At 47.5% G+C, this 26,918-nt stretch overlaps 1 protein-coding gene across 3 annotated transcripts; it reads right to left on the reverse strand.

Annotated features, from left to right (window-relative positions):
- Positions 1 to 371: 371 nt before the first annotated feature.
- On the reverse strand, positions 372 to 26,891 carry ZBTB49 (zinc finger and BTB domain containing 49). 3 transcript variants are annotated; one of them, XM_027598126.2, is made up of 8 exons: positions 26,755 to 26,891; positions 18,423 to 18,593; positions 15,455 to 16,557; positions 12,930 to 12,976; positions 6,806 to 6,879; positions 5,083 to 5,165; positions 4,827 to 4,988; positions 372 to 1,509 (listed from the first exon to the last, which is right to left on the reverse strand). In XM_027598126.2, exons 2-8 carry the CDS (start codon positions 18,572 to 18,574, stop codon positions 836 to 838), a joined length of 2,295 nt encoding a protein of 764 aa, XP_027453927.1. In that variant the 5' UTR covers positions 18,575 to 18,593; positions 26,755 to 26,891; the 3' UTR covers positions 372 to 835. The 3 variants fall into 3 exon arrangements, with proteins under 3 accessions (XP_027453927.1, XP_027453928.1, XP_027453929.1); XM_027598127.2 differs by having other exon boundaries at positions 26,795 to 26,860; XM_027598128.2 differs by lacking the exon at positions 26,755 to 26,891 and adding an exon at positions 26,307 to 26,380.
- Positions 26,892 to 26,918: the final 27 nt, after the last annotated feature.

Genomic DNA, 26,918 nt, shown 5'->3' on the forward strand with positions numbered 1-26,918 from the left:
CTGGGCAGGCGAGCAGGAGGTATACACGCGGGAAGCCACGCCAAGCCACTGAACCCTGGGCAGGTATGTGCAAGGGGGTGATGAGGTCACTTGTACCTTATACGGGTGCTACAAGATTTCTTCTGCAGGCTGTAGAAAAAAAAAACCAGAGAAGATTTTGAGAGGTTGAGGAGCTTGCCCGGGACCTAATCAGTAAGCGGCAGCTGGGACTCAGGCCCTGTCCCAGTGGCTTCTGAAGCCCACTGTCCTGGGTGGCTGACCTGAACCCAGGACTCATCCTGGCAAGGTGAGCCCTTCCTTGTTTATAGTTATTTTACCACTACAGTCTTTAAATTAATGAGAATGCTGGAGGAAACACATTATCTAGAAAGTCAAGTTTCATTTATTCAAATTAAATTATAGCATGAGTTTCATATACAAATAAACTTTCTGTGTAAATAAAAATACAAACCAGTACAAATTTCAATCATGTAAAAATGCAAACATATTTGTGTTACTATATATAGCTTTCTCCCTTTAATGTGACTGAGACGTACAGTAGCTGACCCCACGTGTGCGCGCCGTGGTGCCGGCGAAGGTCAGTGGGATGGCTCCCCAGGCTGTCCGCTCCTCCACTCCCCCGTCTGCGCGCACGGGGAGCCTGCGGGCCTTCTTCCCCGATCCTGCGGCTCCGGAAGCTTCCAGTAATCAGTCACCACCAGCACAGAAATGGTCAAACTATTCTCAGGCCAGTGAGAAAGGGCCACCACGGAGAAAACGCTCTCTCCGGAAGCACGGACGCCGCTCCGCTGGGCTTCAAAAATGCTCTGAGGCTGGGAAATGCTGCTGCTGGACATCACTGGTCCAGCTCGTTTTCATTCTGCAGCGTCTTCATGGCCAGCCCCCAGAGCGTCATGCTGGAGAAGAACTGCCCCTCGGAGTTCCTGTACGGTGTGGCGGGCCCACGGCTGCCCAGCGCATCACCACAGTGATTGTCCAGCGCGGCCAGGGATGAGCGGCCCAGGGACAGGCCGTCGGGCTGCAGTGGCGGCTCGCTGGCCACGGCAGCCATGTCTGGGTAAGTGTACGCCGGAGGCTGCGCCGGCTGCATCGGAGGCTTGGCAAGTTTGCTGGGGTCCAGCCCGAGCTTCTCCGGCTCAGCAGCTGCGGGAGGCTGAACCACAGGCCGGAACTTGCAGTAGGAGCCGGCGGAGTGGCCATCAAACTCTGTCACTGAATCTTCGGCCGGGTGCACGGGAAGCTTGACTGACACGGGCATCAGAGTCACAGACACGTCTTGGGAAAAGGAATCCGAGCTCTGCGACTTCTCCAGGTCGGAGGTCTCAATGGCATGAGCAAGCTCGTCGAGCGCGTCCTGGCCCCCGTCGGGCCTGCAGTGCATCTTCTTGTGCCGCCGCAGCACCGCTGAGCGCGTGAAGCACTTGCTGCAGATCTCACACGTGTACGGCTTCTCCCCGGTGTGCGTGCGCACGTGCCGGCGCAGGTCGCCAGATCCCCCAAAACACTTTCCTGCAAAACGAACAGGGCATCCTTTTAGAGGAGGATGTTCTCGCTCCCCCTTTCAAAACACAGAAGGACTCAGCGTTAGCGTGCACAACCTCCAGCCCTCCTGTCACCTGCTCACTCTGGAAGGCTCCTCAGGTCTTCTCCAGCTGTGGCCCTCTGATCTGCAGCCTTTGGGTTGTGGGTACCTCAGTTCGAGCCTTCAAGAGCCCCTGTCCCCCTGCCCAGGAGCGCCTCGCTGGTAAGCCCAGGTGCCTGCCCCTGCTGGCCCGTGCTGGGAAACCTCGTCAGTTTTGCTTACATTTTCTTAAGTCTAACATGGTCAAACTATAACTTAGAAACATCCTTTTGCTTCTGATGTCATTTTACACACACTTCTCCAGGTTCTAGTTCCTTTCCGTGTAGAGGACAGGGGAGGGGATCTCCTTCCGTGATTAGAGTAGGTAAGGAGGTCAGAAGAGAACCACCAATAAATAACCTTACCAAAGACGTCACCTATTTACGGAGGACTGAGCACACACCACGCAGTTAGGTGGACACGTATTTAGAACTTCTCCCTTATTGGTGTGAACGCTCAGCTATCCTGCCCTTGTCAGGCAGGGGGAGGGGCATTAAAAAAAATGCACCTCTGAACAATCAAACTAGGCGTCCACACGCCTACATTACGTTTTGGCACTTTTTCCCCACACAGGCTACCGAGGCACACTGCGGGGACTGTGTCTTCACGTCTACATCTTGTCTGCAGCACCAGGCTTGGCCTCCTTCACGGAACACCCCAGTAACAGCATTTTCACCGTTTGCTGCGCTGTCTGCACAACATACGGTTCATACAGACAGGCGCTATTTCATGGATTCGAAGCTTCATAAGCATTCCTCCATCTGCTGCACGTTTGGGCGGTTTCTACCTGTTTGCTACTCTACTTCATCTTCAATTAACATCTTTCTTTTCACTGCTTCCTTAAGATAAATTCTCAATAGTGGAATTACTGGGCAAATGGGAATCATCTTCTCTAGGGTCCTTAAGGCCTGTGAAATTTTAGCCACAGCGGAGTTCCCACCAGTCAAAGCAGGGGAGCCAGACTTCACAGCCGTCCTCACGGCAAGATGTGGCACCTGTGTGGGAAATCCAGCGAGAGACACATGGCCAGCTGTGCTGGTGGCAGACAGGAGGATGCTCGTGCACGGCTGGGGCCCGAAGTCCCTGGCAGCACAGGATGCAGTGTTTCCATGGACCGGACAAGCGTTGTGCTTGCAAGCCAGCTGCCTGGAGCCATCCTCAATCCAGCCTAAGAGGACTGCCCAGAGGGGCGAGGAGACCCCAACAGAGAAAGTCTCCGGGAATAAACTGCTAGGACCCAGGGCTGGAGGAAAAATGCAGGTCTGTACCTTGGAAAGCACAGAGAAATGCTGGGAAAGGAAGAGAGGGGAAGGAAGGAAATGGGGGGGCAGGGAGGAGAAGTGGAAGGGGTGCTCTATTCCCCGAAAAGCCCAGGATGTGAAGCGCCACCTTAAAACTGAACCCGTCTTTTGAACTCGAGAAAATGAAAACACACCCACACAAACTATACACGTATGTTCACAGCGGATTTGCTAAGTGAAAGAAGTCAGTTACGAAAGACCACATGCTGTAGGATTCCATTTATATGAAATGTCCAGAACATGCAAATCCAGAGAGAGAAGGGCGCTTAATGGTTGTCTAGGCTGGGGCATGGGAACAGGGAGTGACTGCTAGTGGACATGGAATTTCTTTTTGGGGCGACAAAAATATTCTAAAATAGACCATGGTGCGTGAGGGTTGCACAACTCTGTGAATAATATACCAAAACCACTGAATTGATCACTTTAAATGGGCAAATTTCATGGTATGGGAATTTTACCTCAATAAAGCGGTTACAAAATTTTGACCCTGTCCTGTAACAATGAACATTCTTATTCTTTTTCTCTTCCCCTAGCCGCAGGCTGACCTTGTCAGGGTCAGAAACCATGGTTAGTGAGGTGAGGGAAAGGGCTGGAAGAAGTGTAAGGTGGGGACGGCAGGGCCCCCTCTGCTTCCTCCTCTACCGAGGTCTTGGCCAGCAGCAAGCCCTAGCTGAGGAGGAAAGAGGACGTTTAACCTCAAATCAAGTTGACAGCTCTAACGATAATTTGGAACCGACATTTAAATTAGTGACTTGAGACTACATCTGTGATTTAAAGTAGTACTACTTTACTTTAGAGAGCGCGCGCGTGAGTAGGGAGGGCGCACAGAGGGACAAGGGAAGCAGATTCCGTGCTGAGCGTGGATCTCACCACCCTGAGATCATGACCTGAGTGGAAACCAAGAGTCGGACACTCAACCGACTGCACTACACGCGCCCCAACACAATTTTAATAAGGAGTAATGAGAATAGTCACGGGGCTGCTAAACGTGTATCTAGGAGATCTGTACACAATTTAAGTGGGAGATGACAGTGAAGCTCTGCTGTGGTCACACCCCAGAAGGCCCGCCCTGACCGAGACGGCAGCTCCCAGGCAGGATGAGCCGCTCCTGCCTTCCCACAGCTGCGCCCTGAACAGTCTCCCCATGCGTTCTAACCAGGAACCCAGAAACACGGTCACTCACTCCCTCCTCCATGACTCAGTTCGCGCTGTCAAGCACCTGTCACAAGCACACGTGTACACGCGTGTGCACACACACACCCAGTGTTTCCGAGGCTCAAACACTATGATCAGGGGTAATGGGACTTAACTCCGAGTCCCCATTCCTCACGTGTGCAGTGATGTGCCTTGACAGTGAGGGCCACCAGCCATGCCTCTCCTCCCGAGACTTCACTGCTGCATCAAATGCCCACAGAAGGGACCTTTGCTTCATAACACAGGATCTCGAGAAGCCCTCCCTCTCGACCCCATCGTGTGCTCTCAATGCTCCTGCAGGACAGTCCAGCCACAGCCCCCACGCCGGCTCTTCAGGCTGCATGACGCTGACGCCCGCTACGGTACACCAAGCGCTCCCACACTTTCCCAGCTGTCTACACCCCACTGACCTGGACCAGGAGCACGCAGCACCTGGGACTCTGTCCCAGTCAGCTCTGTCCGCAGAGCACCTTACAACAGCTCTGGACACCTCACAGAAACTCACAGGCCTACGAGAATGCAGGACTGAACGAGAGACCACCAAGGGAGGTGGCAAAGAAATCGCACCACCTCCATTTTACCTTTGAGAACAGGGATGATTTACCCATGACACCAGAACAGCCAATGACAGAGTGGGCACGGGGACTGGCGCCCCACCCCCACCGGGGACGGCAGGGTGACCACCCACTCCGGGCCCGTGGGAAACTTACCACAGGCAGAACAGCTGTAGGGCCGCTCTCCCGTGTGCCGAATCCGGTGCTTCACCAGCTTCCTCTGCATGTTGAAGGACTTGCCGCATTCGTCACAGGTGAAGACTTTATCGGCCGTGTGTGTCTTCTTGTGCTCCTTCAAGTTACTGAAGTTACTGAACCCTGGGGAGACCACAACAGGTGCTCAGCGGAAGGACCGAGAACACTGCAACTGGCAGTCTTCAGGACAAAAAAAAGGGAAAACACGTGGCAGTACCTCGCCCACAGATGTCACACAAGTGTGGCTTCTCTCCTGAGTGAATAATGATATGACGCTGGACATCACCAGACGCTGCAAACCTGCAATGTAATTTGAAAATTCAATTATGAATTTCTTTCTACACTGTTGCAAATCTTTGTGATTGCAAGTCACTGAGGGAGGAGATGAACTGCTCCCTACATTCCTTCAGAATGTCATCAGAAGTGGCCCGATTCATTTGAAATGTGCATTTTAAAAATCTTTACTTTTTTTTAAATTATTTATTTACTTTTTTTTAAAGATTTTTTTTGAGAGGGAGAGACAGAGATAACTATGCAGATAGTGAGAGGGAGCATGAGCGGCGGCCTTGCTCAGTGGGGAGGAGATGGAGAAGCAGGTTCCCCGCTGAGCAGGGAGCCCGATGTAGGGCTCGATCCCAGGACCCTGGGACCATGTGAAGGCAGATGCCTAACCTACTGAGCCACCCAGGCACTCCATCTTTTTTTTTTTTTAAAGAAAGTTGAAAATGATGCAAGTGTTCTGTTTTTTTCTACCTAGTTTCATCTTTCTTCTTCAAAGATGGTCAGCAGCTTGGCTTGGGGAGTAATTCCAAGCCAGGCTCTCCAATACAGAAATCTGTTTCCTTTCCACCACACCTGATTGTATAACCGGTTCCATTTGGGAAAAGACGTTGCCCAGGGACATGATTTTAAATACATGCCTTACTTTTCAATGGTGTTCAGAAGGTTCCCATTTAAGACATCGTGTAAAACAAGGCCAACAGTGAAGCGACAGGGCCACCTGAAGCAGCTGGGGGTCCACGCTACGAGGCACCAGAAATGAGCGGTCCGCGCTACCCCGGCACACAACGGGGTCGTCAGTGTTCAGGTGGCCACGGTAGAAAGGGAGACATGTCAGGCTAGGCAGCTCTTCTTTCTTTGTTTCCTCCCATCTGCAGAGACAGCAGGTTTTCCTGGACCGGAACAAGAGTAGCTTCTTGCTCTGACGTCCCCACGGCACGTGCCGCGCTGTAGTAGACGACTCGGACTTTAATTGTCCCATGTCTGTCTCTGCCCACCGTTCTTGAGGATGACCTTATCAGAGGCAGAACCTGTACATTTCTGTGGTCCCCTCATAGCACTCAGCACCCAGCAGGTGCCAAAGAAATGTTGAATGGTGAAGTAAATGGACGACTGAATCGCTGTGACTGGTGGCTGCCGCCCGAGCACGACCGCTCCATGAGAGCGTGTGGACTCCTGACAAATGACCCAGTGAGGGGAGGAGGGTCCCCCAGACTCCATCACCAGGTCACAGCCCTGCCCAGCCCCCGCTGCTGAGCTCCCAAGGCCTTTCCCTGATTCAGCTCGGGGCATTTCCTCCAGCCCTCTCTCCTGATGCCCAGGCTTTCTGGCCACCAAGTCTCATTTTCCCCACAAAAGAGTCACCTCCACGGGGACATTTATCTATGATAATAGACATTCTTGGAATGAATGGAAACTTTAGTATAAAATAATGTTGTTTCATGTAAAATCCCATTTCGTAAGACTCGTGTCCTAGATTTTCTATTAATTAACACTTCTCTTTCTTTTTGTTCTTCTTATCATGTATCCCACGGAAAGCCAGAAGGTTTACCTGTGTTCCTCAGCGACAGAGGGAGCCCACAGGTGGCTCCGAGAACACTGAGTTCAAAGACAGACTACGAGGTGGTCCTTACAAATGGAAGAATAAGCCCAGCACTGACCTCTTTCCACAGATTTCGCAGATGTATGGTTTTTCACCAGAATGCCGACGTAAGTGAGTCTGCAAGTTACCTGCCTGCAAGAAAGCAGGGAAAGAAAAAGCATACCAATAATTGAAAATTTTCTTACAGGTCCTACAATTTAAAAGGAAAACTGACAGCTTGAGCCAGGTTCCGGTCGAACTTTCCCAGTGAAGATTACATACGTACAACTCAAAAGTAGCCATGTGCAAGGAGATCAGGGACCAGCCTAAGCCTAACTCCAGGGAGTCTGCCTTGCCCAGCAGCCTGCTGAACACAGATGCGTCTCCATTCTGTACCTGCCCCACGTGGGCCCCTGGCTTGTCCCGCCTCAGGTGTGCACGGTGCTGCTTCCCTCTGAAATGGGCCGGGCACACTGTGGAGGCTGCTTTGGGGGCTGCTGACCTTGTAGTTTAAATGGACCTTGGTATGCTTTATTTGGGGTTTAACTCAGACCATCTACATGCAAGCATCTCTTGAAAAAAAAAAAAAAGGAGCACCTGCAGGATCTCTTCCTTTTTAAAAACCTGCTTTTGCTCCTTGAGAAGGTGAGACACGTGCAAACGGGCCTTCCTGCAGCAGCACAGCTATTGTCCAGGACAGGGCTGTTGTTTTTTCACCTTTGTGCAAAAACGCACGTCAGGGACCTCACAGTAGCTGGTTCACTGCAGGACCTTTTATGTTCCTAATTTCTGAAACTAGCAGGGCTTCCCAAAGAATAACTTATTTAAATGGAGATCACAAAATAGATTTCTATGTAATAATCACAATAGGAAGTCAATAGGAAACTGCCTAAAGTACACTGAAATTAAAACTGCAATTGCCTTGTATGAAAACACCTCCTGGCTAATGTTTCAAATTAGGATTTGAAAACAAAATCTTCCATTGCTGGAACTTAACTTAACAGACTCAATCTCTCCTGTCCCCTGCCTGATTTTTTTATAGTGTTCTGTTACAAAAACACTGAAATGAATGAATATACCCAAGGTAACATGTACAGTCATTATCCACTATTTTAGCTAAAAAGGGAGAACGAACAGTAACACCAACTAACAAATTTGGTTTTGTAAATCTGCAAACTCGATTTTAAATAAAATGCACAGACAGTTCACGGCTATGGATTTGAAGATGGTCTGAAGTCCATGTGTGCGTGGAAACTTACAAGCAGAGAAACTGCGATCTGGGGGTTTTATGTCACAGAACACGGAGATTCTCTGTGTCAGGCTCCAGGAAATCACCGAGTCAGATGTTATCTTTCAGAATACAATAAATATGGCTTAGGAAAAACCCAGGTTTATTTCAGATAACTAAAGGGAAAGAATTTGGCAAAACACTGGGAAATTCCCATATTTTAAGAGAATGACTAATGATAACAATAACAAAACAACAACTGTCAAGAGCAGTCTGGTCCTTACACGCATCACCGAACCACTCTTAGTCACTGTTAGATTACCTCTCTTTTCCAGATGAAAGACTCAGATTCAGGTAAATAAAACAGCTTCTCCTGTTACATGGTTGGGCCAAAAATGAGCTTTGGTTTGTGTGAGTCTACACTCTCACGTGTCTCTGAGAATAAACTAGCTTGTGTTGACGATTCAGTACAATAGTCACTTGGGAAACAGCTCACTGGGGGTAAGATAATGCACCACTGACTGTTTTAAGTCAGTCAATTCCAAATTCCAGAAAAGCTCATCAATTATGTAACAATTTGAATCGCACCATCTGCTCATCTGTTAAATTAGGTCCTTCTTGTTTTAAGTTATTTTGTAAACGATGTATCATGACTGAAATACATTCTCTGAGTCAATTATTAGCAGTGCTGCATCCTTTCTTGTTAAGTAAAGCGTAACAATTACTTGTTTTCAAAGTAGCAATGGCCTTCCACTTAAAATAGTGTAATAAGCAACAGTAAAACAAACCCTTGAAAGTTTTTAGCTATTTAATATTAGAAAGATACAATGAAAATCTTCCACCAGCTAAAAGGATCTGACCAATGGTATAAAAGTAGATTAAATACTGAAAGAGTCAGGCAAAAAAAGTCCAATAATGCCATCAATGATTTATGCCAAATTACATAAGCAAACTGGGAGCCAGATTATTTGGTTTTTAGTCAAGTATCCCTATTTCTGGTAAACTCTGACTTACTCTAGTACTAAGTACCCGCTAAGTAGCTAGTCCACATCTTGGAGATTATCTATAGCTGGATACGTGACTGCTATCGATCAGTAAGAGACCACCAGAAAGGAAGCACTCCGCTAGGCATCTGCAGATAACGCCATGATTCCCTTACAAAGTCGTAGTGTCGCATTTTACCAAAAAGTGAACCGATGCTCTGGGAAGGAAGTAATCAGCCCAGGCTCCTACAGGTGGAATCAAATACCCCGACCCAGGCCCAACTGTAGTCTCGAAGGCTGGCGGCGCTGCTATGCTCTGTTCCACAATATTAGCAGGAAAGGGGGCTCTGCTCCTTCCAAGCAAATATTTTAAATTAGGAGGGAGCTGTCAGGATTTTTCAGAGAAAAACTCTGCTGGAGAAAAGAACTAATATCTGATTTGTTCAAGAGTAATTTAAAAAAATAACTCCTAATATGTACGTGAGCATCTGTATTTAAACCTGGTCAAATCAAGCATATATTCTCTATCAGAGCATTCTTCTAAAGACAGCCGATTATTTCCAGGAAAAATAGCCAAGGAATCATACCATTTTAGACATAAAAGGAATCTCAGATCTTAAAAGTCATCCAGTTCAGGAGTCTGGGGGCTTCAGGATTTCACAAAATAAAATTAACAGGGGGAAAGAAATCTGGAGATGAACATGGATCTGTCACCTAAATGGCAATGATCATTCTACCGGACATTGGAAGTGTGGGGGTACCACCTCAGGGCCGGAAGTCTCACGACTTACGAGAAGTTCACTGAAACACTCTGACTTCCGCATGTTCCCTGTGGTGCCAGGCTGTGCCAGTGCCCTGGAGAGCACATCCATTTCCAGGCGGGGCTCCGACACGGCTATGTCCCCCAACCCCACCCTGCACCCCACGTCCTGGGCCTGGGGCACCCCTCTCTGACAGCACTGCCAGAAGGCACTGCACCAGCCGCTCCAAGTGTCCATTTCTGCCTCTTTGGAGAGACCAAACTGCTCTACTCTCCCAAAGCCAGCTCAGTGCCCCGGGGTTTCCTCCTCTCATTGCTCACATCACAGGTACACAGACCTGCCCCTCCCTTCCCTCTCCTCTGGGGGCACCCACCGGTCCAGGTTCTACTCCACGCGGGGGCCCTGGCACTACGGACGGAGCTTCACTCACACTCTAAAGTACACAGGGCACCCGAGGGCTGAGACCCGTGCACAGACCATGTCCAGAATGATGTTAACGGATGGACAGTCTGTTGTTACAACCTCGGATTATGGTAGTTTCTCGAAGCTCACATATCATATGCTTACAACTCATCATTAAGGTTGTGGTTAACTTTTATTTTTCCCCAAGACTGACCCTACTAAATATAAATTAAGTAAATAGCATAAAAGATTTATTCTCACTGGTAATCTGTTTTCTTGCTTTCAAGTCTTCCAAAAGGGAAAATATTTACAAACTCACTTCTACCAAAGCAAATATGCCAACAGCAGCATGGGAGCATTCCAATCCAGCATAACCACAAACACTTACTCCATTTCATTCAAAGAGATGAACACTTGGCTTAAGGTGAAGGATGGTTAGTGGGCACTGCTTACAAAGTATCTCCATATAAACCACCTGATAGCTCTCTTGTCCCAGAATGCCAGAGACCCCCAGGCTTATCAAATGCCTGCTTGTCTTTGGGGCTGACCTAAACAATCTCTTAACACATTTCATGTCCTCACCCACCCCAAACACCACTTCTTCCAGGCAGAAATGACCAATCTCTTTCTTTGCCCATACTGCTCCCTATGTATACTTCTCCAGCTCATGGCAGAGCTCCTTGGACACTGCAGGCTCACAACAAACACCTGCTGAATGAGTTTTTTCAGAGGTCCTTCTTCACAAAAAATTTCACAACTTCACTATGAAATAAACAGCAACATACATCTGAAAACTGCAACTATACATAATCCTACATTCACAAAAATCGGACAAAAATACAGACAGCAGCCCAGAGGATGTCAGTGGTGTGTCTGTCAGCCGGGGCTGCCCCTCATGGGACTCAAGAAGGCCCCAGTGCAGGACAAGGTCTGAGCAGTGGTCCCCAGCCTTAGCAGCACACTTCAGAATCGCTGTAATACGTAAGCCCCACCCCAGAGCAATGGAGTCAGAGTCTCCGAAGGGAGGTGGGGGGGGCTTGGCGTCGGTGCTGGGAGAGGAGGCTGAAGGCTGACTACGGATGCTTGAATATCTGGTTTTCTTTGATTAGCAGTGAAGAGTCACAGAAGGCTCCCAAGCAAGGAGGACAGAACCTACACTGTTACCACATTTTAAATGGATGAAGGGCTTTCATGTCCTTTGTTCCATTCACTGCTCCTAACACTCACATGAGGCAGTACATCCCCGCCTTGTAAGAATTAGAAAAATGTTGTAAGAGTTAGAAAAATGAGGCCCAGAGAAGTTATGGTTGCTAATTATTAATCGTCATTAGTCCAGGCCTTTGGCTTTTCCCCACCCCAAAGCTGTAAGGTCAGGATGGTGGTGGAAGACCGGTCTGCAAGAACAGAGGGGCCGGCACCAGCACAGGAAACAGTGATGCCCCCTGGGCACTAACTACGTGCCAGGCAGGAGTTCATACTCCTACTGACTCAGGTAGTCCCCACACACCTGCTGGGCTCAGTCATCTCATCTCCCTGGTTTTACAGACAAGGAAGCTGAAGTGCCAAAAGGTGAGGCTGCTTGCCCCAGGTGACTGAGTAGCAAGCCAGGGGCAGGATCCAAATGCACACCACGCGGCTCCACAGCCCCAGCTCGGAAGCCACGGGCGAGGCTGCAATGAAGAAGCGAGGCCTCAAGTGCGTGGTGGCTGGAGGGGTGAGGACCGCCCTCAGCTCTGCAAAAACTTACTGAACATTTAGTGGGTGCCTGGTGTCCTCCTGGATGGCAAGTACGGACTAAAGACGCAAAGGCAGAGGTTAGGACTTGGTCAGTCACCGCACGCAGGGAGCTGCAGGCGTGAGAAGTCACTGAGAGCACAGGTCTGGGTGAGTGGGAGGGTGAAGGGGACGCTGGGGGAGAGCTGCCTCCGTGGCGAGTGTGTCTGAACATGGTGCTGCCACTGAGTTTCTGTGCTCTGGGGAGGGCCTGCCGCCCAGCCTTTACCAGCCTGGAGGGCTCTACTCCTGGATCACAGCCCAGCCCGGAGTCCCTGCCCCAGGGAGCAGCGTCCGCAGGAGCTGCTGTACTACAGGATCCAGCATGCCCACCGCCCGCCGGGTATAAAAACAGCTGTGCAGTGGCTGCTTCGCGTGCACCTCTGGAATGCCAGGGCCCAGCACGGGGCAGAGCGAGTCACTTCCTCCTACTTCAGGAGCAGGTTCCCACCGGGCTACAGCCCACATTTTCTCTAAAACATGAAATCTCTAGGTTTCTTTATGTCCAGTGCCCAGATCAGCACACGGCCCATGGGAAGGTGCAGCACACGCGGGTTGGACGAGAGAACTCATACACGTCCAAATGAGCTATGGGGGGTCAGCCAAAAGGCAGTCCGAGCAGGAACGAGAACTGCTCGCTCTGTTCCCCACCTCCTAACAACCTTGGGCCACATTAAGAGTAAGACACCATGTGTCCTGGATGTAGCCCAGCTGTGTGCAGCCTCTGGGTGTGTGCTCTCTGTGGTTCACCGGAAACTTCATTCATGAAAGAGAAGAAATATACTTGGACCCATCATTAAGGGGGTGTGTGTGTGGCGGGGGGGAGTTCACACACTTACAAAAAAATGTTACTTTTCCCCCAATGAACTAAAAATTTGTTTTCTTGAATATTATTTTCTCCTGATTTAGTGTGAAGTCAAAGTTACAGATATCATCAGAGGCTTCTCTCTTAAGTCCGAACGTATGTCTTATTTATAATAACGATTAATAATAATAATTAAAAAAACACTGGGTTTCAGGTTTCCAATTATTAACAGTAAATAAGAGTATTCCCACCTGAGAGAAATGTTTCCCACAAATGTTACATTCAAAAGGTTTCTCACCTAAAACAAAACAAAATAACAACTTGTAAAATCATTAGTCATATTTGCACCATTATTTTGTTTAAAATGTTCAAACTATCTCCCATGTTCTTTCAAAAGGGAGTGTCATGTTCTTTATCAGAGTATGAAAATGGGCGGGCTCTACATCCTTGTAATTCTTTCTGGCTCTTAGCGAGCAGAGATGATCAGCTCAACAGCAGCATCTTATTCACCTGCCCTTCAGCCTGACTCCTCCACCACCAATTTCTGACACCACGAGGGTAACTCATTCACACCACACAAGGTGTACACATGGAGAAGCCCAAAACAGAGTGTGCCAGGGAGAAGCCCCTCTCCACTGCCTAGCCTTGGCTGACACACGCTAATGGGGAAAACAAGATTTCAGCACGGGAGATGTGCTTTCCTGCCCTTCTCTCTCACCTCCGATTTTAGGAACTCTGAATAACTGCATTCTGGAATAGAACAGATGCAGAGTGGACTCCGCTATGAAAAAGACACAGCAGCTTGGAATAGTCTCTAGAACATGATCTGTTGAAAAGTGTACTTCTAGGTACCACCTTTCACCCGTAAAACACTCTTAGGCCTTGAAGATTAAGAACCTTCCTTTTTCCCCATTCCCCTCAAATCAAGTGGTTACATTCAGATTCTTTTAAAAAATTAGCGTTTCCCTTCCTACTGTGTTGCTCGGGTTTGCCACCTCACTAGCTTTCTGAGCTCTTGCCAGGACATTTTCATGTTGATCTTTTCCTAAAACTGTTTAATGGCTTCCTCAAGGCCAAGGCGGAGGTTTTGACCCTGAGCAATTATAATCACATGAATCCTGTATTCAGTGACTACATTTAGGTCTGAAACTATGGGGATGATAGATAACGTTAAGTGAAAGCCCCCGGTATAAATTACAACAGTTTGAAAAAAGGAAGCCACCGGTCACTAAGACTCACACGTGTCCAGGGTCAGTAACCCTACTGTTGTGGTTCTCAACCTTTTTGCTCTTAGGACCCCTTCACACTCTTTAATAATCAAGGACCCTAAAGAGCTGTTGTTTACATAGGCCATATCTGCTGGTATAGGCCACCGCAGAAATGAAAACAGCGACCAAACATTTCATTGGCCACCAGAGTAGCTGGGTGGCCTTTAGCTGATTCCACTACACACTCGTGGGAAAAGGAAAAGGTGGCAAGTAACGTCACAGACTATGCTGGAAACAGTATGGGCCTCAAAGACCCCCTAAAGGGATTCTACAGACCATAATCCAAGAAGTGCTACCTTTCTCAGTTTCTGTCCCAGGAAACATCTGTGCCATGACTGTACGACTACGGGCATCCAAAGATGTTCCTTCAGGACAAACAACGTAATTTCTGTTTCCTTTAAAGCTAACTAGACATATTTCTCAAATAAAAATTCTAATGATCATTCGGCTCTAGGAAATCTATGCAAACAAAATGACCTAAATCAAGTTTTTCCAGGGCAAAACTGTGTCGATGATACTGCCTTCATATAAAGTAATTCTGAACCGCCCCTCCTCCTCCATGACAGCACTTTATATTTAAATACATTAAAACTTATGAAGGGCTGCCATCTGTATTAACTCTCTCAATAATACGAGGTAGCAAACACCTACGCAAACGGGGAATCCAAAGTGGTAACAGAATGTCAGGTCAGCAATCACAATTACATAAACACTGTAAAGCGGTCACACTAGAGACATCCTTTAGCGTATCACTTCTCATGCTTCTGTCATTAATTTATTACATGTATTAGAGTCATCAAGTTTAACCACAAGAAGGAAAGTAACACGTAAGTATTGCGTCACGTAATGTATATGTACTATGTAACACCTTCAAATGAGCACCTGGAAAAAAACTTTTGGAAAGGGGATGAGGTATGAATTAAGGTAATAAGACTTTGAAAATTAATTGTTCAAAGTGGAAGAATCTTCATTTGAAAATATCAAATGGTTAAAGCTGATTCTTATTAAAAAATTTACCTCCTCCCAAACCACAACTTAAAAAAATCTGATAGGAAAATTACTTCCCAGAGAACTTTTACTATTACTCTCATTTCAGTCTGAACGGAACTGACAATTACCACGCTTTAAAAAAATAAACTTACTTTAATTCTAAAGAGCAAATAGAGCTTATCCGTTTTAGAATATATTTGAAATTTTCAGTGCATCAAAACAATTCACTCCACTTCTTTGGAGATGCAAACTTTATCATATAAAACCATAATTAAAAACCAAAAGTGTGCCATCTTTTTAAACCGGTTCTATGACAGCATCTACAGAACTTTGAGATTATTCTTTAAAAGTAATCACCAAAAATATAAGAAGCGGCTAACGCTCCTTGATTTGGGGGGGATTATCGATGATGTCATCAAGCAACAGCAAAACTTCTTACAAAAGCAGGAGCAGGTAGTGGTGTCTGATCGTCTGCATCATCTCCTTTCCTTTTGCCTGTGGGTACTGAATCAGTGTACCTGTATGTGACCGTTTGTGAAGCTCCAGATTGCTTGGGTGTTTAAAAGGTTTTCCACACAATTCACATGTGTACTGTCTCTGTGACTGAAGCATCTGGGACGGGTCCTCCAGCGCTGCAGGCTCTTCAGGCCTCTCCATTTCGTTAGTGCAGTTAAAACGCTCAGAACTGACAAGTTCTTCACGCTCTCTTCCCTCAGCCCCGTGGCCGGCGGCCTTCTCTGCAGTGCTTGTACCAGCGCACTCCACCCTCTTCGTTAAGCTGTCTTCTGGCTTGCCTTCGGATGGCTCCTCTGCAGATTTCTGGGACTTGAGGAAATTTAGCTTCTTAAGGTGAATGGCCTTTTTGAGCCTCATCTGTCTGCTGGGTGGCTGGCACGGGTTGTCTGAGTCAGGGTCTGGGGCAGATTCACTCAAGGGCTGGGCCAAGAAGTGGGAAGGCAAGTGCTCTGAAGACTCCAGGACACATTCGGAATGACTGCCGGCGCAAGGCTGGCTGTCGCCGGCGCCGAGGTCCGCGGCTGTGCTGGAAGCGAAGGGCTGTTCATTCGCCCTCTCATGACCGGGACACGCAGCCTGTTTGTAGCACTGCCTGCTGTAAAAGTTTCTGAGTTTGTAGTAGTAACTCGGCTGTCTGAAAGGCAGCTCTGGGCAGGTGCCATCCATTGTGTCGGGTGCTTGTTTGGATGCCTCACTTGCAGACTGATGGAGATTAACAGACGGCGGAGCGTGAGAATGTGATTCATCCAAAACTTTACCCTGCTGAACCTCGGCAGGACACTCGTGCAGCAAATGAGGAGGGTAGTTTTCACTTACTGCACAGTGCGCGTCAGCAGGCACAGTGCTCTGCAGGGAGAACGCGCTGTTACAAGACACGCCTGGGGGCTGTTCCACAGTGGCGGACTTCAAAAATGTGTGACACAGATTCAGAACGTTTTGAACTTGCAAACACTGTGCTATGTCCAGCATTACTTGGATATTATCCTGGTTAAGATCTAGGTGAGAAGTGTACATGAAGTCCAGGATCTGCCCAATGCCGCTTACATTTTTAATATCCAAGTGAAAAACATCACTTTTTTGGCCTGAAGAGTTCTGAAAGAGGCTCCTGATAAAAGAAAGATCATGGTATGATAATTTTTTTCTTATAAATAATGCTTATGATACCATTAAAAAATACTATCCTTCTATAAATGCCAAGGTTTTAAAATTAAGTATATTTTAATCCTTTAAAAAATTTTGGTAAGCCATTCAATAAAGCAACTCAGATGAATTAGTGTGCTGGATATCCAACCTTCCAAACAGATCTCAAAGTAAAGTTCTGAAATATACTCATTGTTCTTTTCAAAACATAATTATTCATATGTATTGCTAATTGCATACAGAATATAATATAGTATATTAAAGGAGACACATTTTCCAGTATTTCATGTCTAGCTTGGCAAATAATATTTCAGGCCATAAAACACATAACAAAAATATTTCCATATCTAAGTGCCTTAAAAATGTCTAAAAATAAAATTAGTAAAATAAACCAACATTTGATACATTTTTTTTATTTTTAATTTTTTAGTTGTGGCAAAACATATATATTTACCACTTGATCCTTTGTTTTTTTTTAAGTGGAGCCCAGTGCAGGACTTGGATTCACGACCCTGAGATCAAGACCTGAGTGGAGATCAAGAGTCGGGATGCTTAACCAGCTGAGCCACCCATGCACTCCACATTTGATCCGTTTTTAACTGCTTAAAAAATCTGTACTTATAGTTCAAACTGTCAATTCAGTGGCATTAAGTACATTCACACTGTTGTGTGACCATGACCACCAGCCATTTACAGAATCTTTCCTCTTCCCAAACAGAAACTCTGTCCCCATTAAACAATAACTCCCATACCCCGCCCCGCCCCGTGCAACCACCATTCCACTTTCTGTCTCTATGAATCTGATGGCTCTAAGGACTTGAGATACACTCATTTTGTAATCCGACCTGTTAGAGGTTTCTCAGCAGTGAGAAAAAGAAAAGTCCTATGAGTTAATGAGGGGAAAGGGGCACCATACAGCCCAGGCACTTTATTGAGTACTCATCGAGTTCCAGGTGAATGAATCTGTACTGCATATAAACCAGCAAGCTGACTTAGGTAACTGGTCTTGCAAGTTTGTTGAAGACATCTTATCTAATCGGATCACCTGCTTCCCCCAAACAGCTTTCAGCTTTGTTCTTACCTAAAGGGAAGAACACATTAAAAAGGGGTAGGGAAAACCAAGTCTGGGACCAGGTTACACGGGGACAAATAGTGCTGCCTCCTCGGTGAGCTGACACTAGAGCATACATGAGAGCTGAGGTTTAACTGGATGATTCAAGATTATCAAGGCAAGATGAAATCACGTTCCATATATTGTTTACTAGAGCAGTAAAATGGTATGCATTTTAAGGAAAAAAGGTATTAAAAAAAGCTTTAGTGCTTCGAGAGATAAATCTCAGCTAATCAGAAAATGTATGTAAAATACTTAATTCTAATAATCCAAAAATGAGTACATTACTAAGTAAATTGAATTCAAACTTATTAGAATATTCAAAGGAAAAATAAACACTAAAATATTTTAATAAAAAAATAACACATAGGATATTTCCCCTCTCCAATTTCTTATCACAAGAAAATTCTTACCCAGGAATTCTACTTCTCAATCTTTTTATCCTGAAAGGATAAGAAATATACAGAGAAGACTGACATTAATTAGAACTATTAAAATCAAAGACAGAGTGCCAAAAAACATTCAGTCAGCCCAAATATATTTTAGTTAAAAGGCTCTTTTCCTCTCAGGTTACTCTAAATACAAAAAGCAAAAAATCCACAATCTGCTACAAAGATAAGGACAGTGAAATCCAAGGAGAAAAGAAAATTCAGTCAAAATATACCCATGCTAGAAAAGCTTCTCCATACAGTTAGAAGAATAAAGCATAAAATACGTACCTAAAATACTGACTGAACGCTGCCAGAACATTCTTATGTGCTTTAAAGCACACTCCTTTCACGACCAACATGCAGTCACAAAGCAGGCCTTGAATGCGCTGCTCGTGCAGCTGCTGGAGAAGATGGCAGCCGTGAGTAGCGACTGGGTCCATGCTCAGCCACCCAGGAGACCTGCAACAAAGAACGCGAATGAGACCGAGATTCGGCGATACGACTGGCAATTACGGCCCCAGAACCCACTGACTGACGGGCAGCTCGTGGTCATGATTCCTTGTTGGTCACACTTCAAACAAGCCAACAAAAAAGCCACAAAAACTTTGTGTCTAGGGCATTAGACCAGTGCTGGTCAGCAGAAACATCTGCAGTGATGGAAATGCTCCATATCTGCACCGTTCAGTACGGTAGCCAGTGGCCACATCTGGCCACTGAGCACTTGAAATGTGGCTAGAGTGACTGAGGAACTAAACCTTTAATTTATTTAAACAGCCACCGTATTTGACAGCACCAATGTAGAATATGACCACGCTAACGCTGTGTGCACTTCTCTCGTTTCTACTTAGGAATAGTGCAGTGAAAACATACAGACACTTGTAAGTTAGAAAAAAATCAACTGGATGAGATCAGTCAACATTTATTGAGTACCCATACATGGGGCACTGAATTAGAAGGCGGGAAAATTAGGAGCTTATTTAGGGAGAAAAGAAGTCAAAATAAACTAGCACCACTAGACAATAATAAAAGAGGTATCATAAAGCAGCATGTCGGCTCATTTGTTCCCTTTTTTCCCTGGATTTATTTTAGAGAGAGAGAGATCGAGAGAGCACACATGAGCAGGGGGAGAGGGAGAAAGAATCTCAAGCAGATTCCCCACTAAGTGCAGAGCCTGACATGGGGCTCAACGTGGGGCTCAATCTCACAACCCTGAGATCATGATCTGAGTTGAAAACAATAGTTGGACGCTTAGCCGATGGAGCCACCCGGGAGCCCCATACTCATGTGTTCCTTCTTGCCTCTCTGCTAGGGCACTGCTGTAGCAGAGAACTGTCTTGCAGGTACCCTGGGCAGAAATACTAGAAAGCATAAGGTGCCTACTGAGCTTGAGAGTGCTGAAGCCAAGGAAGTGTAGGACATGATGTACGTGTGTGTGTGTGGGGGGGGGGGGGGAAGAGAGAAAGAAGATGAGAGGATCAATATAGAAGGTATCACATCTATTCAACATCTATTTACTGACCGCCTACCATGTGCCAGGTACTAGGGCTACAACAACAAACAAAACATGCCAGGTCCCCACACTCATGAAGGGTAAATTCTACTAAAGGAAACACACACACACAAAAGTACACAACACACAAATACCGTAGTTAGAGCTAGACACTTGAATACATAGAGGAGGAAGGCATGGGTTCATGCCCAGGAGCACAGTCCAGTGAGATATGGTTATGGGAAGAAATGTAGTGGGGAGAAATGAAGTCAGACTGGGACAAGCCTATGGAGGCTAATGTGGCAGTCTGGTACAGTAAAAACCTGAAAAGCCATTATCTGCTTAATTTGCTTTCATCCTCAGTGCATAAGCATTATTGAAAAAGTCACTAAACCACAAAGCCAAAAACCTAAGCTTTTCAACCCGGCTCCTTCTTCTATTATCATCACCAGCATCACCATCATTACCACCAACACCATAATCGTCATCACCATGACCATCACCACCATCACCACCACCACCAGCATCATCACCTGCATCATCACCGTCACCACCACCTTATCCCCCACTGTGCCCACTATGTGTCAGCCAAAATAACCTACCTGCGCCTCCCTAAACAAGCTGTAGTGGGGACAGTTTGGAGCCCTAACCCACTGCTCACTAGCTGAATGACTTTGGGCAAATGACTTCTCCATGACCACTTTCCTCATCTTGTCTCACGGGTTACGGAGACAATTGTGAGAGCCCATGTGAACATCTAGTATAGCAACTGACATTAAGTATTCAACAAATGTTATCTATAAGGAACACCTGGAAAGCCTGTTAAAAATGCAGATTCCTGGATACCACTGAGAGTTCTGCTCAGTCTAGCATGGGATGTAGGCACCTGCACTGTAAGCATCCAGGTAATTGTGAAGCAGGCAGATTACAGACCGCTGCCTTACTCTCTCCCCAGAAAGCCTTTGGTTCTGATACTTCCTGTCCTGGGAATACTAAGGCCCACTCCCCTACCAGGGCTCAGCTGAGCTGTCAACAACTCCTAGAAGCCTTTCCTGCCATTCTGAAATTTGTTCCTTCTTCCCCACTGTTCCCTCCTCAAGTCTGACTCCGGGGTCCCTCCTCTGCGATCTTACAGCCCCATACATACTTCCATAAGACAACTTCTCATTATGCTGCATCATTTGTGCCTCCAACTCTGCTGTGAGCTCTGAGGGGACCATCTTATTCATCTTTGCATGGCACAGAGCAGATATTCGACCATTAAAACCCATGCAAGCTAACCTCTGCTGCCAATTAGCAAGTTAATAATGTTTATTTATATCTTTTTGACTCCCTCTACACTCTCACAACAGCTCTTCTGAGTCCTTTCCGTTCTCTTCAATCCCACCATGTCTGTCTCCCTCATCCATAAAAGTGACTGCGACCCGACCCTGACTCCACTAAGAAGGTTGAGCCCACAGACAACTTGATATAACCTGAATGCCTTTAAATTCTTTTCTCCATTCCAAGTTTCTCACTCATCCCTCACTCAATCCCTTCAGCTTCACAGGATGAAGGGTACCTTCTCCTATGCAAAGCCAACTTTCTTTCTCCCCTTGACCCCACCCAGCCTGCCTCCCCCAGGACTTGGCTTCATCCTCAGCTCTTCTGCTGCTTCCCTCTCTCCCCGACGACTGACTCACCAGCTCCTGCAAACACCAAGACAAAACAGGACAACAAAATCCTCCTGCTAGGTACATCTATTCATCATAGGCCTCTCTTTTACACCTCTCAAAACAGCAACACCACATCCCACTTTACCTTTTTTATATACTTTTTCAATTTAAATTCAACTAGCCAACATACAGTACATGATTAGTTTCAGATGTAGAGTTCAATAATTCATCAGTTACTTATAACACCCAGTGTTCATCACATCACATGCCCTCCTTAATGCCCGCCCACCCAGTTACGCCCCCACCCACTTTACTTTCTTTCGAGTCCTTTCCCCTTTGTAGTCTCGCTGCTGTTCTCACTGTGCTGAAACACGGCTGCCCGCAGGGGCCTTTCCTCAGTCCCTTCTACCCAGCTGTGCTGCAGCACGTGGAGTATGGTCTGCCCACGTCCTTCTCGACATCCTCTCCCCAGAACCCTTCGGGTCCTCTTACTACGGCTCTGACCTGTTCCATCTCTATGCTGTTCTCTGCGAGCCCCCACATGTTAATGTCCCTTAAGATTCAGCCCCTGAGCCTTCTGTTTCCCTTGACAATCACACCTATTCTCAGCTTTCATCTGTTCTAAGCAGACAGCTCCTAAATGTGAAACTTTAGCTTTGACCATCACTTCCACATGTCCAACTTTCTGCTAAACGTCTCCAACTGTATGACCCCTCAACTTCGAATCTCTAAAACTTACCCCATCATCTCACCCCCAGCTCTACACCTTATTCTGAGTTCCCTATTTCTTTATGGAAAGCTTAGTTTCTGATATGTAAAGTTTGGAGCATTGGCACAATCTCCTGGTTTGAGATCAGGGTGGGATGCAAGGAAAACTGATGATGTCACCTATAAAGAGCGCTGGGAGAGGATAACATCAGCCAACGCAAGAATACAGAAAGGGAAAGCATTACGTCAGGTGGTGGGGCCCTGTCCCGTGTTGAATCCTCTAGGGAACTGAACAGCCAAACGATGGAGCAACCAGACACCTACCCCTGTCCCATCGGTGGCTTGAAAAGAAAAGGATTATTGGCTTATTCTTATTATCTCTCATTTACTATTTACTATGGGTCAGGAACCGTGCTACGCACATTCTATCCACTAACTCAAACAATGCTACCAGAACCCTATTATCATCATTTTATAGGTGAGGAAATTAAGAAATGGGGAGTTTAAGTACCTAGCCCAAGACCATGAAACCACTGTGTTCCAAAGCCAGGATTTAAAGCCTGGTTCCTAACCATGGAGCCCCTGCTCTTAGGCTATGCTATGGCCCATGAGAAAAAGGACATTAAAAAGACAACACAAAACCTTCCTCTATAGACTTAAATGCTAAACAGCAGCAAATATTCTGAATCTGCTTTAGACATTTTCCAGCTACACAGAAATAACATGCACAATTATGAACTCTTCCACAATTTACGCTGACTGTAAAAATCTTAACTCTTTCAAACTACTTGGTATAGTTCTCTAACGGCTTCATGACGTCAATCCTGTACCTTCCCAACAAGATTACAGAGAGCTCTGGAAAAACAATTTACGTGTTATATTCCTCGTGTGTCCTGTGAATAACAACTACAAATAAAAATGTATCATGTACCTAAGATCAATACTAAATGGCACATATTTATAAAATGTTTCTCATATGCTAGCCACTATGCTAAGCCCTTTACCCATATCCCTTTAATTCTCACGCTCATTTCATACTTAATTCACACTCATTTAATTCTCATGATAAATGCAGGATAAATACTACTACCATCCTCATTTTATAGATGAAGACAAGGAGGCACCTGGAGGGTTAAAGACAGCTACAACTCTGACATTCTGATTCCAAGGGGAGATGGGATCTAGGTCTCTCCTGCCTCGAATCTGAGCAGCCTCTGCCTTAACCAGTGGAACAGGCAAAAGCAAGGGTGCAAAGCTGTGCTCATTTCTGGGCTGAGGTCCTAAGAGCTGAGAGCTGCCACTGTCTTTCTTCTAGAAAAGGGACTCTGGAGGCCTGAGTCCTCCGTAAGGCGCCCAACTAGAGAGAATACGTGGTGCCCAAGAAGGACTCGGCTGAGCCCAGCCTTCCAGCCCCCCCACCCAGGTACCAGAGAGGGGAACAAAGCCACACCCGACACCAGTGGAATATCACACAGAGCTGAAGAACAGCCCAGTGGAGCCCTGCTGGAATTCCTGGCCCACAAAACTGTGAGATAAAATAAATTTTGGAGTCATAAAGTTTTGGGGTAGTTTGCTGCAACGCAAGAGATAACCCGACCGGGTACAGAGAAGACGGACATAGCTAATAAGTAAGACAGTAAGAGGCAGAGTCAGGGTTTAAACGCAGGGAGGGGCTCCAAAGCCCACATGCTTAACCACTACTCTGAGTTACAAGTGACAGACGAAAGGCCTTCCTTGGATCAAATCAGCAGCCCCTCCAGTCTACCACCCATGTCTGACCGCCCAGGTAAGCACAGCACATATGAGGAGGAATGCGTGCTTGGTGTGACGCAAAGAGCACAGACCTGTCTCCACCTCTGCAGCTACTCACTCTGTGGTAAGGAACAAACATCTTCTGTGGTAAAGACTGTTGTATTGATCCGCGTATCTCTGGTACCTACAAGAGCGCCCTGGACACAGTAGGTGCTCAATACATAGCTTCTGGATGGGTGGAGACTCTGGGCTTCCATTTTCAGATATGTAAAAATGGAGGGGTTCCCCCACTGGGTTAGGTAATTTCTAAAGTATCCTCCTGTTTTATTTTTTAAAAACATTTTATTCGTTTATTTTTAGAGAGAGAGCATGAGTGAGCACATGCGCAAGTGGGGCATGGAGGGGGAGAGTGAGAGGGAGAGAATCTTAAGCACGCTCCACACACAGTGCAGAGCCTTACATGGGGCTTGATCTCACAACCCTGAGATTATGACCTGAGCGGAAATCAAGAGTTGGACACTCAACCAATGGAGGCAGCCAGGCGACTCAGTGCCTTCCTGTTTTAAATGCTACAAATCTATACCAAAAGTGTGATGGTAAAAAGAGGGACTGAATGGCATCAAAAGGAATGAAAATATGGGAAAGAGAGAAAAACACAAGAAAAAGCTTAAATGTGAACGAAGAGATGCTTTTAAAAGGAGTAAGAGCCAGAACGGAATTTTATTCTGTAGAGAGGCTCCTAGAGCAAAGACCCTTCTGTTCTGTGGAAGACTTTACCAACTGGTGAAATGTAGAAGTTTGTTCCCTGGGGCCATTCATGGATCACTTCTCCAAGGGTCCACAGTTCACACACCTCAGCACCCAGCCTGCCTTACCATGGTCCTACCTCCGTCTTTGGCCATGATGGTTTTCAAATGGCTTATTCCTAATCCGCACCCTCCTCCCCGAACCCCAAACCCCATGACAAGAACAATGGCTTCAAGCAAGCCAGCCTGGTTCTGGCCTGAGCTCTACATTGACTCTACGACGCTACGCAGGCCAATGTGGTTGAACTGCTACCGTGTGCCTGACATGTGCAAGACATTGTTGTGAGGAGGAAATGCTGATAAGGTGAGTGAGATCTGTTCCCTGTCTCAGTTTTCACATCATTCACCTAACTTTACAGACTGTCACTACATGCCAGACACCGAGGGTACAAGAGAGAAAAATTCACATGTGGTCACCTACACCTTCAGGAAGCGTCAGTCTACAGGAGTGAACGAACAATTCAACTCCCTCCATTCTGACCTCAGTCTGTACTTTCTGATTATGTTCTTCTTTCTAGCTCATCTCTTAACTTAGGCAAAAGACCCTGCAGGCAAAGCATCCCCTGATGGAAACCGAAACTACCCCATCAAGCCGTAAGGACTGCCCTGAGCCAGGAAGACCCCACCTGACTGACTCCAAGACAACGATGGACTTGACCTTCAATGCCCACCTGCACATATCCAATGTTTGTCCCAGATTTTCTTTAAGATAAACCTGGAAGCACTTCTGAGACTCTGGAGACAGTCTTTGGGAAGCTAGTCTGCTATCTCCTCTGTGTTGGCCTCCCTGAGATAAATCCCCTTCTTGTTTCACCACCACCCATCTCTCTGCCTTTGGATTTTGTCAGTGGTCTGTGTGGGACCCCCAGAGCCAGGTGCTCTTGTACCCCGATGCCCCAGACACATGAGAAACAAGAATAGCCATTTCCTGGAGATACTGAGTGAGAGAAGTACAAATTAATCTGAGAGAGGAGGGTGAGGGAAAACCTCAAGGAACAGACATGTGTGCTGAAAACCTGGGTTACAGAGAAAGACTGAAGAAAGTGCCCCCCCCCCCGGGTTTCCAGGGGGAGCAAATGAAAAAACAAATGCAAGAGAGTGTAAACAAGAATGAGGCACACATATTTGCCTGGCACACAAAAAACCTCAAGCACCTGCTTTTTTAAAACCTCGAGGCCATGCTATCACTTCTGTTGGAAAACGTTTTCTTCCTTGTCCATTCTGGTGAATTCCTTGTGTGATGGGCTGAATCGTGTTCCCTCCAAAATCCCTATGTTGAAACCCTAAACCCCAGTAACTCAGAATATTTCTGGGTTGGAGATTCGGTCTTCAGAGAGGTAACTAAGTTAAAATGAGGCCATGAGGGCGGACCCTAATCCAATCTGACTGATGTCCCCGTAAGAGGAGATCTGGACACAGAGACACCAGGGGTGCTCCTGCACAGAAGAAAGGCCCGGTGAAAACGAGGCACAAGGGTGGGTGTCTGTGAGCCGAGCACTGCAGCCTCAGGAGAAACCAATCCCGCTGCTACCTTGATCTTGGACTTCCAGCCTCCAGAACTGCGAGAAAATAACCAGTCGGCGGCATTTCGTCATGGCGGGCCTGGCCCGCAAAGGGATGCACTCCCTGCTCCAGGCCCAAACCCCTCGCCTCGGGAGCGAGACCTCCCTCACCGTCCTCGCCGCCCCGGGATTACCGTAGTTCACAAACCCTGCTCACACCCCTTCACCAGCTAGTCACTCGGTTAGGCACGCTCACTGACCAGCCCCGTGTGCCAGCCCCGTCTCGGGGGCCGCAAAGAGCAGCTAAACCACGAAGCGGCAGGCGCTGTGCCGAGTGCCCTACGTTCGCCGCCGCCCGAACCGGACCGGGGACGGCGTCCCTGCGCCCGCGGCACGCGCGCGCTCAGCTCACACGGAAACGAGGCCGCGCGGGGCCAGGGGCGCCGTGGTGCTCAGCACCAACCGGACTACAGGGTGGCGGGAGGGGACCGGGAGCGCGCCCCGGGGCGGCGGAGGCGGCGCGGGAACGGCACGGGGGCGCAGGCTCCGCTCCGGGCCCGGGGGCCGCAGCCAACTCCCGCGCGACCCTCGCGCTGCCCGGGGGCGGGGGCGGCTCCGGGCCCCGCCCGCTCTCCCGGCCATTCCCACTGCACCGCGCCGGGCCCCCGCGCCCCCGCGAGGCCGGTCCCCGGCCCGGCAGCTACCTACCCCCAGAGGCCGCTCCTGCCCCGTCGCCGCCTTGCTTCACCTGCCGCCGCCACCGCCCTCAGCGCCGCTCGCTCCAGGGCTCCGGCGGCCGCCAAACCATCCCGAAAACGCCCCCTCGGCCGGCCGGATCCGCCTCCGGCTTCCGGGGCCGTCACTTCCGCCGG

This window comes from Zalophus californianus, chromosome 2 (assembly GCF_009762305.2).
Source record: "Zalophus californianus isolate mZalCal1 chromosome 2, mZalCal1.pri.v2, whole genome shotgun sequence".
NCBI classification, from domain to species: Eukaryota; Metazoa; Chordata; class Mammalia; order Carnivora; family Otariidae; genus Zalophus; species Zalophus californianus.

What these genes read in the sequence shown, in the direction of transcription:
- ZBTB49 (XM_027598126.2), bottom strand. Translation starts at nt 18,574, where the DNA reads ATGGACCCAGTCGCTACTCACGGCTGCCATCTTCTCCAGCAGCTGCAC. An exon ending in TGCGAAATCTGTGGAAAGAG is followed by an intron (nt 5,166 to 6,805) that starts GTCAGTGCTGGG and finishes ATTACATTGCAG; the next exon opens with GTTTGCAGCGTCTGGTGATG. An exon ending in CTACAGCTGTTCTGCCTGTG is followed by an intron (nt 1,510 to 4,826) that starts GTAAGTTTCCCA and finishes TTCGTTTTGCAG; the next exon opens with GAAAGTGTTTTGGGGGATCT.